Source organism: Urocitellus parryii, chromosome 8 (assembly GCF_045843805.1).
Source record: "Urocitellus parryii isolate mUroPar1 chromosome 8, mUroPar1.hap1, whole genome shotgun sequence".
Classification (NCBI taxonomy): Eukaryota; Metazoa; Chordata; class Mammalia; order Rodentia; family Sciuridae; genus Urocitellus; species Urocitellus parryii.
Genome location: NC_135538.1, coordinates 133,331,550 through 133,342,584, shown reverse-complemented (window position 1 = coordinate 133,342,584; position 11,035 = coordinate 133,331,550). Strand labels below are relative to the sequence as shown.

At 40.6% G+C, this 11,035-nt stretch overlaps 1 protein-coding gene and 1 pseudogene across 1 annotated transcript; both read right to left on the bottom strand.

The window, feature by feature from the left end:
- Positions 1 to 1,265: 1,265 nt before the first annotated feature.
- Positions 1,266 to 10,387, bottom strand: LOC113177760 (serpin B9-like). The gene is made up of 7 exons (XM_026382285.2): positions 10,338 to 10,387; positions 8,647 to 8,824; positions 5,903 to 6,040; positions 5,168 to 5,285; positions 3,639 to 3,781; positions 2,427 to 2,582; positions 1,266 to 1,721 (listed from the first exon to the last, which is right to left on the bottom strand). The coding sequence occupies exons 1-7, from the start codon at positions 10,349 to 10,351 to the stop codon at positions 1,317 to 1,319; spliced, it is 1,152 nt and encodes a 383-aa protein (XP_026238070.1). The 5' UTR covers positions 10,352 to 10,387; the 3' UTR covers positions 1,266 to 1,316.
- On the bottom strand, positions 7,672 to 8,385 carry LOC113177758 (ubiquitin-like protein ATG12 pseudogene; annotated as a pseudogene).
- Positions 10,388 to 11,035: the final 648 nt, after the last annotated feature.

Genomic DNA, 11,035 nt, shown 5'->3' with positions numbered 1-11,035 from the left:
AGTGGCTGGAGGGAGGAAGGGATGAGGATTCACTGCTTAGTAGATATAGGTTTTTCTTGGAGGCAATGAAAACCTTTGGGCACACAGTAAAACTTGTGGTTGCACAACACCTTTGAGCCATGTATTAGATGGCTCAGGACTGTGAAAATGTGAATGTCATTGGGATGAAAATATCTAAAAGGAACAATAAAGTTGGTAATGTTCAACAACTAAAAAATTACTACAGAGGTCATATAGGGTCAAATTATTTATTACCACACTATAGCATGTAGAATATAATCACAAATCTTGGAGACTTTAAGGCCTAGTCCAAAGACTAAGAACAAAAATGATTAAGAAATAAGCAGTGCATCTATCATGGGCAGTTATTGTGAAAGTTCAAAGATGTACATCTGATTATGGAGAATGGGAAAATGTCTTGAAGAAGATGACATTAATGGAACTTTAAGGACTAATGGCATGTAAGTGTTTGGGTTGTAGGTAAAGAAATACAATACCACCAGGCAAGGTTTCCTAGTTGCAAGAGGAGTATGTGGTAGATCAAAGCTATTCAACTGTCCAATCTGGTTGACATAAACACTGTATAAATTGGGAACACATATTAAAGAGCAGGTGTCAAAGAACCATGACTCTGTCCCCTTGTGTTCCTAGTATATATTGTAATGATATGCATTGCAATGGTGAATGTCAAAGATAGACAGAATGTTTGTTAAAGTTTTTTGTTTTTTTTTTTAGTTATAGACATAATATCTTTATTTTATTTATTTTAATTTATATGTGGTGATAAAAATCTAACGCAGTGCCTCACACATGCTAGGCAAGTGCTCTACCACTGAGAAACACCTTCAGACTAAAACTTGTTTCTCTATAAACTTGGATAATACTAACAGTATATTCCAGCATTTATTACTATTGTGGCGTTCAGACTAAGAAAGGTGTGTGACAAATTTGAAGTAACAGGAAAGCACAGTATAAGTAGAAGAATTGCATTTAAAATGAGCTAGAAATGTGTTTGGGGCCATCTGGGGAAAGTTTGCAAGCTATCCTATGCAATCTGTACTCCACGCATAATACAACAAGAAATCAGGACAGCCTACTGGCCATAACCCTAGTTCTATGGTACAAATGAGTGGGCAGTATGGGGACAGCTGAGTATGGTGCACGATGAGATCACACTGGCAAGTTGTTCAGAAGGCTTAGGACCCTGCCCTCATTTTTCTACTTGGTGTTCAACTAAAGGCCCATCCTTATGAACTGTAGTGAAATTTTGGGAACATGGAAAGAGGGAAATTCTCCATGGAGAGGAAGTGCAACCCTTAGGGAGATGAGAACCTGCCACAGAACAGAACAGTGTTGGTTTCATTATGCCTGATGAAGAAAAGGAAGGGGTGGTCAGCACGGAAGGTTGGTTTACATGATGAGCCGAATAGCACTATGTTTACGGCTGTGGCTGCCACAGCCTCAGTGCCTTCTTCATTCACCTCCATAACACTCTTGTGCACAACCTTGGACAGACACAGGTCTGTCTCAGTTGACATGGCAGACAATTCAGCCTGGCCCGGTTGAAAGGCATCGACCATTCCCAAACGCTGAAGCACAGACTTCATTTCATAATCCTCCTGCAGTTTAAATCTTGGAAGGAAAACTTCCACTTCAGTATTCTGCAAAGAGGCTGCCTTTGTCCAGGCTATGAATTTCTCAAAAGTAAGGTTATTTTCCACCTGAAAGACCAGAATCACAGGTTCATATTCAGACTATTGTGGGTATCAAGGGACACACAGACATTTCCATGAACATTCCTTGTTAACTATCCACACAGGACCAGCAGTGACTTCAGCTGCCCAGAAGCTTGTGAGAGATCTGACTTGTCCACCACCCCACGTGCTATCCCATATATGATTTCCCTGCAGGAAGACTGTGGCTGTCCCTCTTTATTCATTTACTAGCAAACAATGTTTATTTGTGAAAAGCATCTATGCCTAGTCAGTGGTGCTTTTCTAGTGGTATTTGTTGCTTTGAATGAGGCTTGGTTTTTCACATGGTAAACCATTGCTGGCAAGCCAAAGAGACTGGGCAAAGGAAGGGCTCTCAGTGTGAGCCTCTCCAGGAGAGGGACAAGTGCCTAAGCTGGAATGAGGCACAGTTTGTGGAAATTCATCATCACAGGTAGGGACCTGGGCAGAGGGAAAGCCCATGGGAGCTGCTCTGCTCCCAGTGACCCTTTAGGTCATCACAGGGCACTGCCACCATTGAGAGAATGGTTGACTCTCTTGCAATAGGGATCATATCACAAGGAATCAAGGAGGACAGGGCTGGGCCATTCGGGCTCTTGGGTTGGAGATACTGTGAAAGAAAGGCACAGGGTGTGCCCACTTCTTCCCACAGAAATTGTGAGTTTAAAAGGAGTGCAGCCCCTCCCAACTCACCACACTGAGGTCCACGTCCTCATCTGGGAGCAGGATGATCATGCTCAGCGTCTTGCCAGCATAGGGCAGCTCCAACACCTTTGTCTGGGCCTCACTGATGTAGATGAAGTTAAAATTGGCTTGCTGCCACATCATCTGCACTGGCCATTTCTCCCCCTGAGAGGAATGACCACATGAACACAGCATTTAAAATGGTATAAAAAGGGCAAGAAACCTCTCAACTCTGCTGGGGTCCAGTACTGCTAGAAATTAATGAATAATTGTCTGAAATATGCCTTATAAATAAGGGGAGGAATTTAATGCATATAAGCTTCCTTATTGCATTACATTGCATCTTAAGGGTTTATAGAATTTAGCAAACTATAGTAATATCAGTTTTATTTAAAGTTGACTAGGGCCTTTGCAGTCATTTTTAATAATACAAAGCAGCAGATGTTGAATCAATAATGATAAGGTATGATTCACAACAATTCAACTGTGAGATTATTTTTTAAGATATTTTTTAGTTGTGCTTGGACACAATAACTAGTTATTTTATTTGTTTATTTATATGTGGTCCTTAGGATTGAAGCCAGAGGCTTGCACATGCTAGGCAAGTGCTGTACCAGAGAGGCACAACTCCAGTACCTAAATGTGACATTATTTTAATTTGAAGAATAATAGATTAAAAATCTGGGGTGTAGCTTCATGGTGCACCACTTGCTTAACATGGAAAAGGTTATGAGGTTGATCTCTCATTGCACAAAAATGTAAAAACAAAACAAAAATCATGATTAAATATATGTGTTTTCACATTCCCTCTTTGTGCTCTGTCTCATGTCTGATATATATATATATATATATATATATATATATATATATATATATATATTACATACATACGTATGTCACCTCTTTTTGCTTTTTATCCAAGCAACTTGTGTCTATAAGGAGATATTTGTGTCCAGAATAAGGTTAAACCAATACATTATGAGACTTCATCAGAGGCATTTAAAGTGCTAATAGTCTGTAAACCATAATAGATAGCAAGTATTATTTATTCAAGTCATTTTTCCACTGAGATTAAAATTCATTAAAAGAGATGATAAGTTTGAAATTATTATTATTAAATTATTATTAATTTATTATTATTAATAAATTATTATTACAACGTTAAATTTTCTATTCAATTTCTTCCTCAGACTAGCATAATTTTTGAAAGTCTCTCCCTACCTGGTTTATTTTGAAAGGCATTTCTTTTGTGCGTGCTTTGTCAAATGTCTCGTCCCATATTCCTTGGAAGTAGATGGCATTGACAAGAACCAGCCTGGTCTGCTCATCAATCGAGCCCATTGGTAGCAACTCTGGAATTTTACCTTTCAAGAAAAGCACAAATTCTGTCAGTTGCTTTTTCTGAACTCATGGTGAATAAACATCACAATGATGTCTTGGAGATCCAAACATTATGGTTTCAAATGTGCTGAGTTTGGATGATATGTATCAAAGTCAAAAATCCCAGCTGTGAATGGTATTATTGATGATAGACACTGGAAGAGCCACCAAATTGAAGATGGTGAAAGACTTCTATGTCACTGGAGGAAAGCAGGTTGGGACAAAGCAGAAACTTGACACCAGGTTGGAGAAGAAGACAAGCAGCAAAGGAGAGAGGGGCTGGGTAGGAGCTGACATTACTTACTGTGGTAAGAGCAGCTTCAGGTCTAAGACCCTGTGGTCAGGCCCAGTTCTAACACTGTACAGATAGATACCTGGCCACATTCCTGAGGCACACAGAATTGTAATAGCTCCAGAGCAGGGACATAGGAGGAGTTTCTGGAAGCTATATAAGAGATAATATGATTGCACCCTCCTGACACCTGGAATCCCTGGAACAGGTAATAATTTGGATAGGTGAAGGTATGTCCTTCTTTACCTGTACATCAAGTGGTATGTTTCCAAGGAACTAAGAGCATCCCTGATAATTTGCTGCCTCTAGAGGGCACAAGAAGAGAAGACTCCAAGAAGAAGTAGTGGAAAGAACTACCTCTATTTTTTACTGTCTCATTTGTGAGCAGAAATAGGGACATTCCTAGAGATGTGTAAGTGACTGATGGTTCAAATATCAAACCATTATTGATCTAGAGGACCAAAGTTAGAAGTTGTCACTCTCTAAAACAGAAATGAGTACATTTTCACCTCACAAGCAGGGTGTTTTCAATCTGTGGAATGGATCAGCCCTGAGAGAGGTTGACTAATCAAGTCTAGGCTTCTCAAGTCTGATGAAGGAGACTTACGTGAGAGATAGGAAAGAAGAAGTAGGAGAAGTCATCTTAACATGTAAAAGTTGGAGAAGTGAAGTCCAAACTGACCCCAGGAAGAGGAGGGCCAAGGGCATGACTTGGGAAGATCTGGCCATTGATCTGTTCCCATAGATGACAGTCATCTGCTGTGTGAACAATACAGGCCATTGACATGTAAAGTATTACATGGGAAATCTGACCTACAAGTTTCTATTGACACTTGCATCAGCCACTCTGGCCCTGGGAAAACAGACAGCATTGATTCTCTGGTTTTGAAAACCTGAGCACTGATCAGATCTTCTGTGAGCCACTAGGTTCACAGGCACCAAGAGGCTCAGCCAGACAAACTTGCTCTGATGGTTCTGCAACACCAGTGACATTAGCAATGAGGAGAAGAGGTAGAAGAGAGAAGTGAAGAGAACAGAGGTGGGGTGGGAGGAGAGGGAAATAACTTATAATTCTGACCTTCCGTCTCTTTTGAGACCCAAGTATTTATATGCTCCCTGGACTTCTCTGTAGCTTCAGCAAAGGACAGCAGCTCCAGCTCCGCATGGTAGAACTGAAGACAGGATGCCTTAAATGTCTTTGGAGAGAAATAGTTCAAATGGCCAGGTTGCTCAATAAAATGACAGTGAGCTTCAAGGTATTCTGAAGGCTATTTTTAGGTTGTTCTTCAAATTAAAAACATGATCAAATCTTAAGCTACTTGATGGTGAAATATTTCAGTTTGTTAGGAGATATTTCCTGAGCTCGAGAGAAAATAAATGAAATTTTAGATATTGCCAAAATTGAAATAATACAAGTTATGTTTGTAGAATTGGGGTCTTTATAAAAAACAGTTTACTGTGAGTTTCTCAAGTTCTCTGGAATATTGTCCTTTTATTTACCTATTTATTTATTTATTTGTTTGTTTTCTTATTTATTTATTTTTGCTTGGTTTGGCAGTACTGGGAATTGAGCTCAGGGCCTTGAGCATGCTAGGCAAATTCTGTACCACTGAGCTATGTCCCAAGGCAGTTTTCCATTTTGTTTTTGAGACAAGGGTGTCACTAGGTTGCCCAAGATGGCCCCTTACTCTCCATCCTCTTGTCACAGCCTCCCCAAAATGCCATACTGCCTGGTTTCTAGGGTCTCTCTTCTGGGTTGTATATTTCCAGGTATTTTAAATTCCACTTTTATTGTTCTGTTGAATCAGCTTACTGAGAGGAAATCATAGGTCTTCTCTCCAAAGAGCCTGTTGACTGTTGTAAGCAAGTACTTAGACCCAGGCTTGTTCACTTGGGTGAGAAGCATCTGGAAGCCCTTATGGATGTCTTCCTCTGTGTTTAAAGACATTGCCTGTGAAGGAAAGCATGAAAACCCTCTCAGTTTTGATCTTGATCTCCACAAGAATTTTCAAGCAATATTCTTCTCAAATACTGCATGAATTTATCCTTTGAGAGGAAGTTGATTCTAATTGAGAAGTGACACTGGTGGGATAGGTGGAGAGAGGGGCCAGGAAACTGCTGAGTAAGATACGGGTTTTGCACCTGCACAGAGCTCTCTGCATAGTTTATAGATGAGCAATATTACAAAACAAAAGGGGCAAGAGAGATTCAGAAAAGGGACTATTCTTAAGTCGTATATCCCATGGAAACCATAAATTTGTCAGGAATAGAGAAAAACTTTCCTCTATTTATGTACAAAATAATGCAGTTCAAAACAGTAATATTACTTGCCTTTATTTATTTACAAAGATGCAGTTCAAAAAACTAAAAGTCCAAGAAAAATTTGGACAGGAATGCAATCATCATGATAACATTTAAAAGGAAATAAAAGTATAAAATGAGCAATATGAATAATAAGAATAAATCAGTTCTTAAACAGTATCCTAGAGAGAGATAATATATGATTACTATATGATACTTTATATTTCAATAAAGGTGTCATATTCAACAAGGGAGTTTCATTTGACTGTGAAATACGTAAATTTATATTTAATGACGTCAATGTAGGAAACTAAAAATCAATAACACTACAAATAAAATACCAACAACATGGAAATTATCCTACTAACTAGTTATTAAGAACAATTTCTAAAGAAATAACTTTCCTATGTAACAAATAACTAACATGTTGACTATTGTTTTCTTCATATTTACTCAGCACTAGCTTTTGACATAGTATAAATAAGTGACAAAGCAGCACAACTTTGGCATGCAATCTTAAATGACAGTACTCAAAAAAATCTATAAAACTCATATTCCTAGAATTTGCAAAATGACTTCCGTTTCCCAACATAATTAAATTTAAGCTACATGTATTTTTCTCAGTCTTCCAGTTGGTCAATATACCTTCTTTTTTGCCTAGATATTAGCCAGAAATTAACAAGAAAAGTCCTGTCACCTGGCAAAGATGTACAACCAAATTACCAAACCTTTTATTTTGTAACTGGAATGCTAACGGAATATATAAGGTATTCAGCAAAGGGGTCAATGTGACTTGGTTTGATAAGTTAATTTGAAAGAAAAAATATATAAACATCTTATATCCCACACAAACTGAAGTTTCCTGAACAATTTAAAACCAGAAAGAAAAACCTTTTAGTAAATTAATTTTGACCATGAAAGAAATTAGCAGAATGACAATTCTACAAGAAACCAATTTGAATCATTTTCAAAAGTGGTAATACAGGTTTGTGTAGTTTCAGTCTTTTCAACCTTAGAGGCAAATCTGAAACAACAGTAGTAACAGGCAGGAGCAACAGGCATAATGTAATGGCAATCTTTTGAGAATATTTGTGTATTAACACAATCATATTTTTGTTAGTCTATTCACTCCACAGTTGTTTTCTTATGAATAAGCATGGTCACAGTAGACACATAGAACATATCAGTTAAGTCTCTTGTCACAACAAGCATTAGAAGTTTTTGGAGCTGTTTCTTGTGTGAAATATGATTTTGAGTAGCAAGTTGTTTTTCCTCTGTGGCTCATGCCCAGGCCTGAGATTTGCAGTACTGTAGGACCAGTTTACCATCACTGCCCAAACATCCCTCATCTGGGGGAGGAGCAAAGGACTGATTCTCATAAGTGAACAACTGTTCTAAGGCCACAAGTTTAAGGAACTTCTTGATGAAGTCAATGAGTCCTTGCATGATTCAGGTTCTCTCTACAACCCAGATTTGTTTTCATTATAGGGGTACCCCACAGCCTTTAGAACTATGTCCATTTTTATCTTGGTGTCACTGGAAGGACCTCTCCCTGGCAAGACTGCAGCAGAAGAAGGGGACTCTGGAGTGGCTATTATTGGGGAGACATCCGTAAGTCCTTCATGCCAGCAGCAGCAGTTGAAGAGAGTTTCCACACTGACCTTGATGATTCTTAATAAAGACTAAAAATGTTTATCCTCTTCTAAAGAATGATTCTCATATTTAATATAATATTTAAATATATGACTTATAATTTAGAAAATAATATGAATGTTCTATTATCAAACCAAGTAATTTCATAAAAAAATAGTTAAGCAGCATTAATTATTTTAATGTTCTAAAGGAAATAATGATATAACAAAACTCCCAACACAAAATGTTAGAAAAGGAAGAAAAAAATCCTGAGGAATTTAGGGAAAAACACAAAATGCTCATGAGTCCAAGAATTGATTTTTTCAAAGAAAGCACACATATCTACCCAACATAGACTGACATCAGCAATTGTAAGAAAAATTTATCAATACTCACAAGAAAAGTTATAAATGAAAAAGAGATTACACAGCAACCCCTGCAAGCAACCACCACAACATTTCACTTGAGGAAACACCTCAGCTCCCTCCTTCCCTTCGTTCTGTACCCTCTCCCTAAAATGGTCCAGGGTCACCCCTCCTTCCTCAACAGTTCTGGAAAACTCAAGGAGGGGATAAAAGACAACCTTGCAGACCGTCTCTCCTCCTGAATGACAGGTGAGCTTACCTGAGCCATCTGGTCTTTGGTGTTCCCCTTTGCCCCCAGGAGGACCATGGCCAAGGAAGAGGAGATGCTCAGGGGAGAAAAAAACACATTTTGTGAAGGTCTGTCTTGACACAGCATCTTCAAAACCTGGATGGCAAAGGCGCCATTTGCTTTTGAAAGAGAATCCATGATGCAGGGTCTGGGGGCAAAGAAGACAGAGAAACACAATGAAATGGGGCTGAGGACACTGTGTGTGGTCTCTGCTTGGCTTTCATTTTTCTTATGAATCAGAAAATTTCTGAGTACCAATGAAAGCCATGGGAGTAGATTAGACATGTGAGGAAGGGGCTGGTGTCTGTATAACATCAAACTGTCAAGTAAAGGAAGAGCAGAAAGGCATGCAGAGGAGAACAGAAGTTGACAGGTTGAAGAAAGAAGAGTGAGTAGTCAAAGAAAGAGCAAGAAGGTGCTACTTGAAGCCAGAGACAGTGGGTTTAAACACCATGGGGCAGCTCTATGCAGTGAGACCCTCCCTCACCCGAGGAGGGCCTTAGATCCTGGGAAACCTCCTTGACAGCTTCCCATTTCTCAAAGATCCCCCCAAATCCCTGCCCAAGCCTGCCTTCAGTACCCTCCCAAATCATTCTACCCACTCCACTTCTCTAGCCCCTGTGATCCTGTGCCTAGTACAAACCACATGTCTCCCCTGAAAAGCCTCTGACCTCTATGACCATGAGATCCCAAGTACAATCAGCATTTGCTCACTAAAATGCAAAGCAAGTGGGCTGGGAAATATCAGAACATGGGCATCCCATGTTCTGATAAGAACAAGAAGTGGTATCTTGATCCTTTGAGCTCTCCCTTAAAGCTCCAGTGGTGCTTGGGAGAAGCTCAAAACGTGTTTTGTAGATGGCATCCCACCTGCCTGGCCCGGTAGTTTGCTGCAGTTCTCCTCTATCACAGCCTCCACCTCTACCCACCATGATCCACCCAGTTACCTCTGAGCCTTGGAAAATAGTGATATACAAATTAAGAGATTCCCCTTCAAATCTCTGTCACTAGGCTCAAATCACTCATTGCTCTCTCCTAGGCTCAGCACCAAGAGGCACCAGATGTCCTAGTCTACAGCTCCCTCCTCCCCACCCCGACTCATCACTGCAAATTGTAATTCCTTTTCTCATTTATTGTTGGACCCACAAGATTGGCAGGAAAGGTACCTGGAATCCTGATTTTAAGCACATGCAAGTATGCTCAGGAAACAGCAAGAGCTCCATCAATCAGGGGGAAACCTCAGATAAATAAAGGGTGCACTGGTTGTGAACTGGATACTGGAGATTTTAAAAGCACAGTAAGTAAGGCAGAGTTATTCTGTGACTCCCTGAGGAGAGGGGAGAGGTGAGAAAATAGGGCGAGTAGGTGGGAGTGGTGTTGGAGCATGAACACCCAACATGGAGAGGTCCAGAGCCAACCAGGGGCAGGCAAGAGGCAAGCAGAGAAGCCAGGAGGTTGTACAGCACCTTTGTCTTCTTGGAACCCTGCTTCACTTCTCTGGGACTTGCCCTAAGTAAGGTCCTGCTGCACCATTGACCCCCATGATCTCCCAAGAAGCTGTTTCTAAACACAGCAATGACACTGACTTTTTAGATTGTCTTTTCTCATCTCAGTCTTTGGCATCCCTTCTCCCAGTGGTGGCCTGGAGTTTCTAAACTTACCTGCCATGGTCCATTTCAGCCCCTGCACAGAGAAGTCCTCACCTGCCACCTTCCACAGAGTCTCTCCCTCAGGTCTCAGTGCTGCTAGCCTTGACTTCTGAATCACAGGACCAGGATCTACAGCTGTGCCTCTCTCAGGTCCACTGTGGGGCCTCTGCACTCCCAGAGACCTTTTACCAGGCCTGATTAGATCTGGGAATTCCTACCTTCCAATTAGCATTCAGTGCCCCAGGGAAGAAATCCATGGGACCTGACTCAGGTCATGAATTCCCTTGCTCTTTCTCCCCTAGCCTGGCCTCTGTCACCCACTGGTTTGCACTGGAACACCAAGGGAGACACTGGGGTGGAGTTGCACACAGCAAGTTTTCTAGAGGATTCTGAAAGTGAAAGCACTCTAAACTGACAGCCAAAAGCAGGCTGCAAAGTCCCCTGGGAAAAACACAGTGGGGACTGGGGAAGGACACAGAGCCTACAAATCTGGGCTTCCCTACTGACAGAAAGAAAAGACAGAATGACAGGCTGAGGTTTTAGGGGAGGAAAGTCCTACAGGTCTGTATTCTGAGCCTCCTGCCTGACAAAAAGGAGAGATTGAGCTAAATGGAATGTGTCCCTTTCCCTTATATGCTGTTGGTGGGAATGTCAATTAGCCCCATCACTATGGGAAATGGTAAGGAGTTTCCTCAGGAACTAAAGGTAAT

What these genes read in the sequence shown, in the direction of transcription:
- LOC113177760 (XM_026382285.2), bottom strand. An exon ending in CCAAAGACCAGATGGCTCAG is followed by an intron (nt 6,041 to 8,646) that starts GTAAGCTCACCT and finishes TTTCCTTCACAG; the next exon opens with GCAATGTCTTTAAACACAGA. An exon ending in AGACCTATGATTTCCTCTCA is followed by an intron (nt 5,286 to 5,902) that starts GTAAGCTGATTC and finishes TTCTCTCCAAAG; the next exon opens with ACATTTAAGGCATCCTGTCT.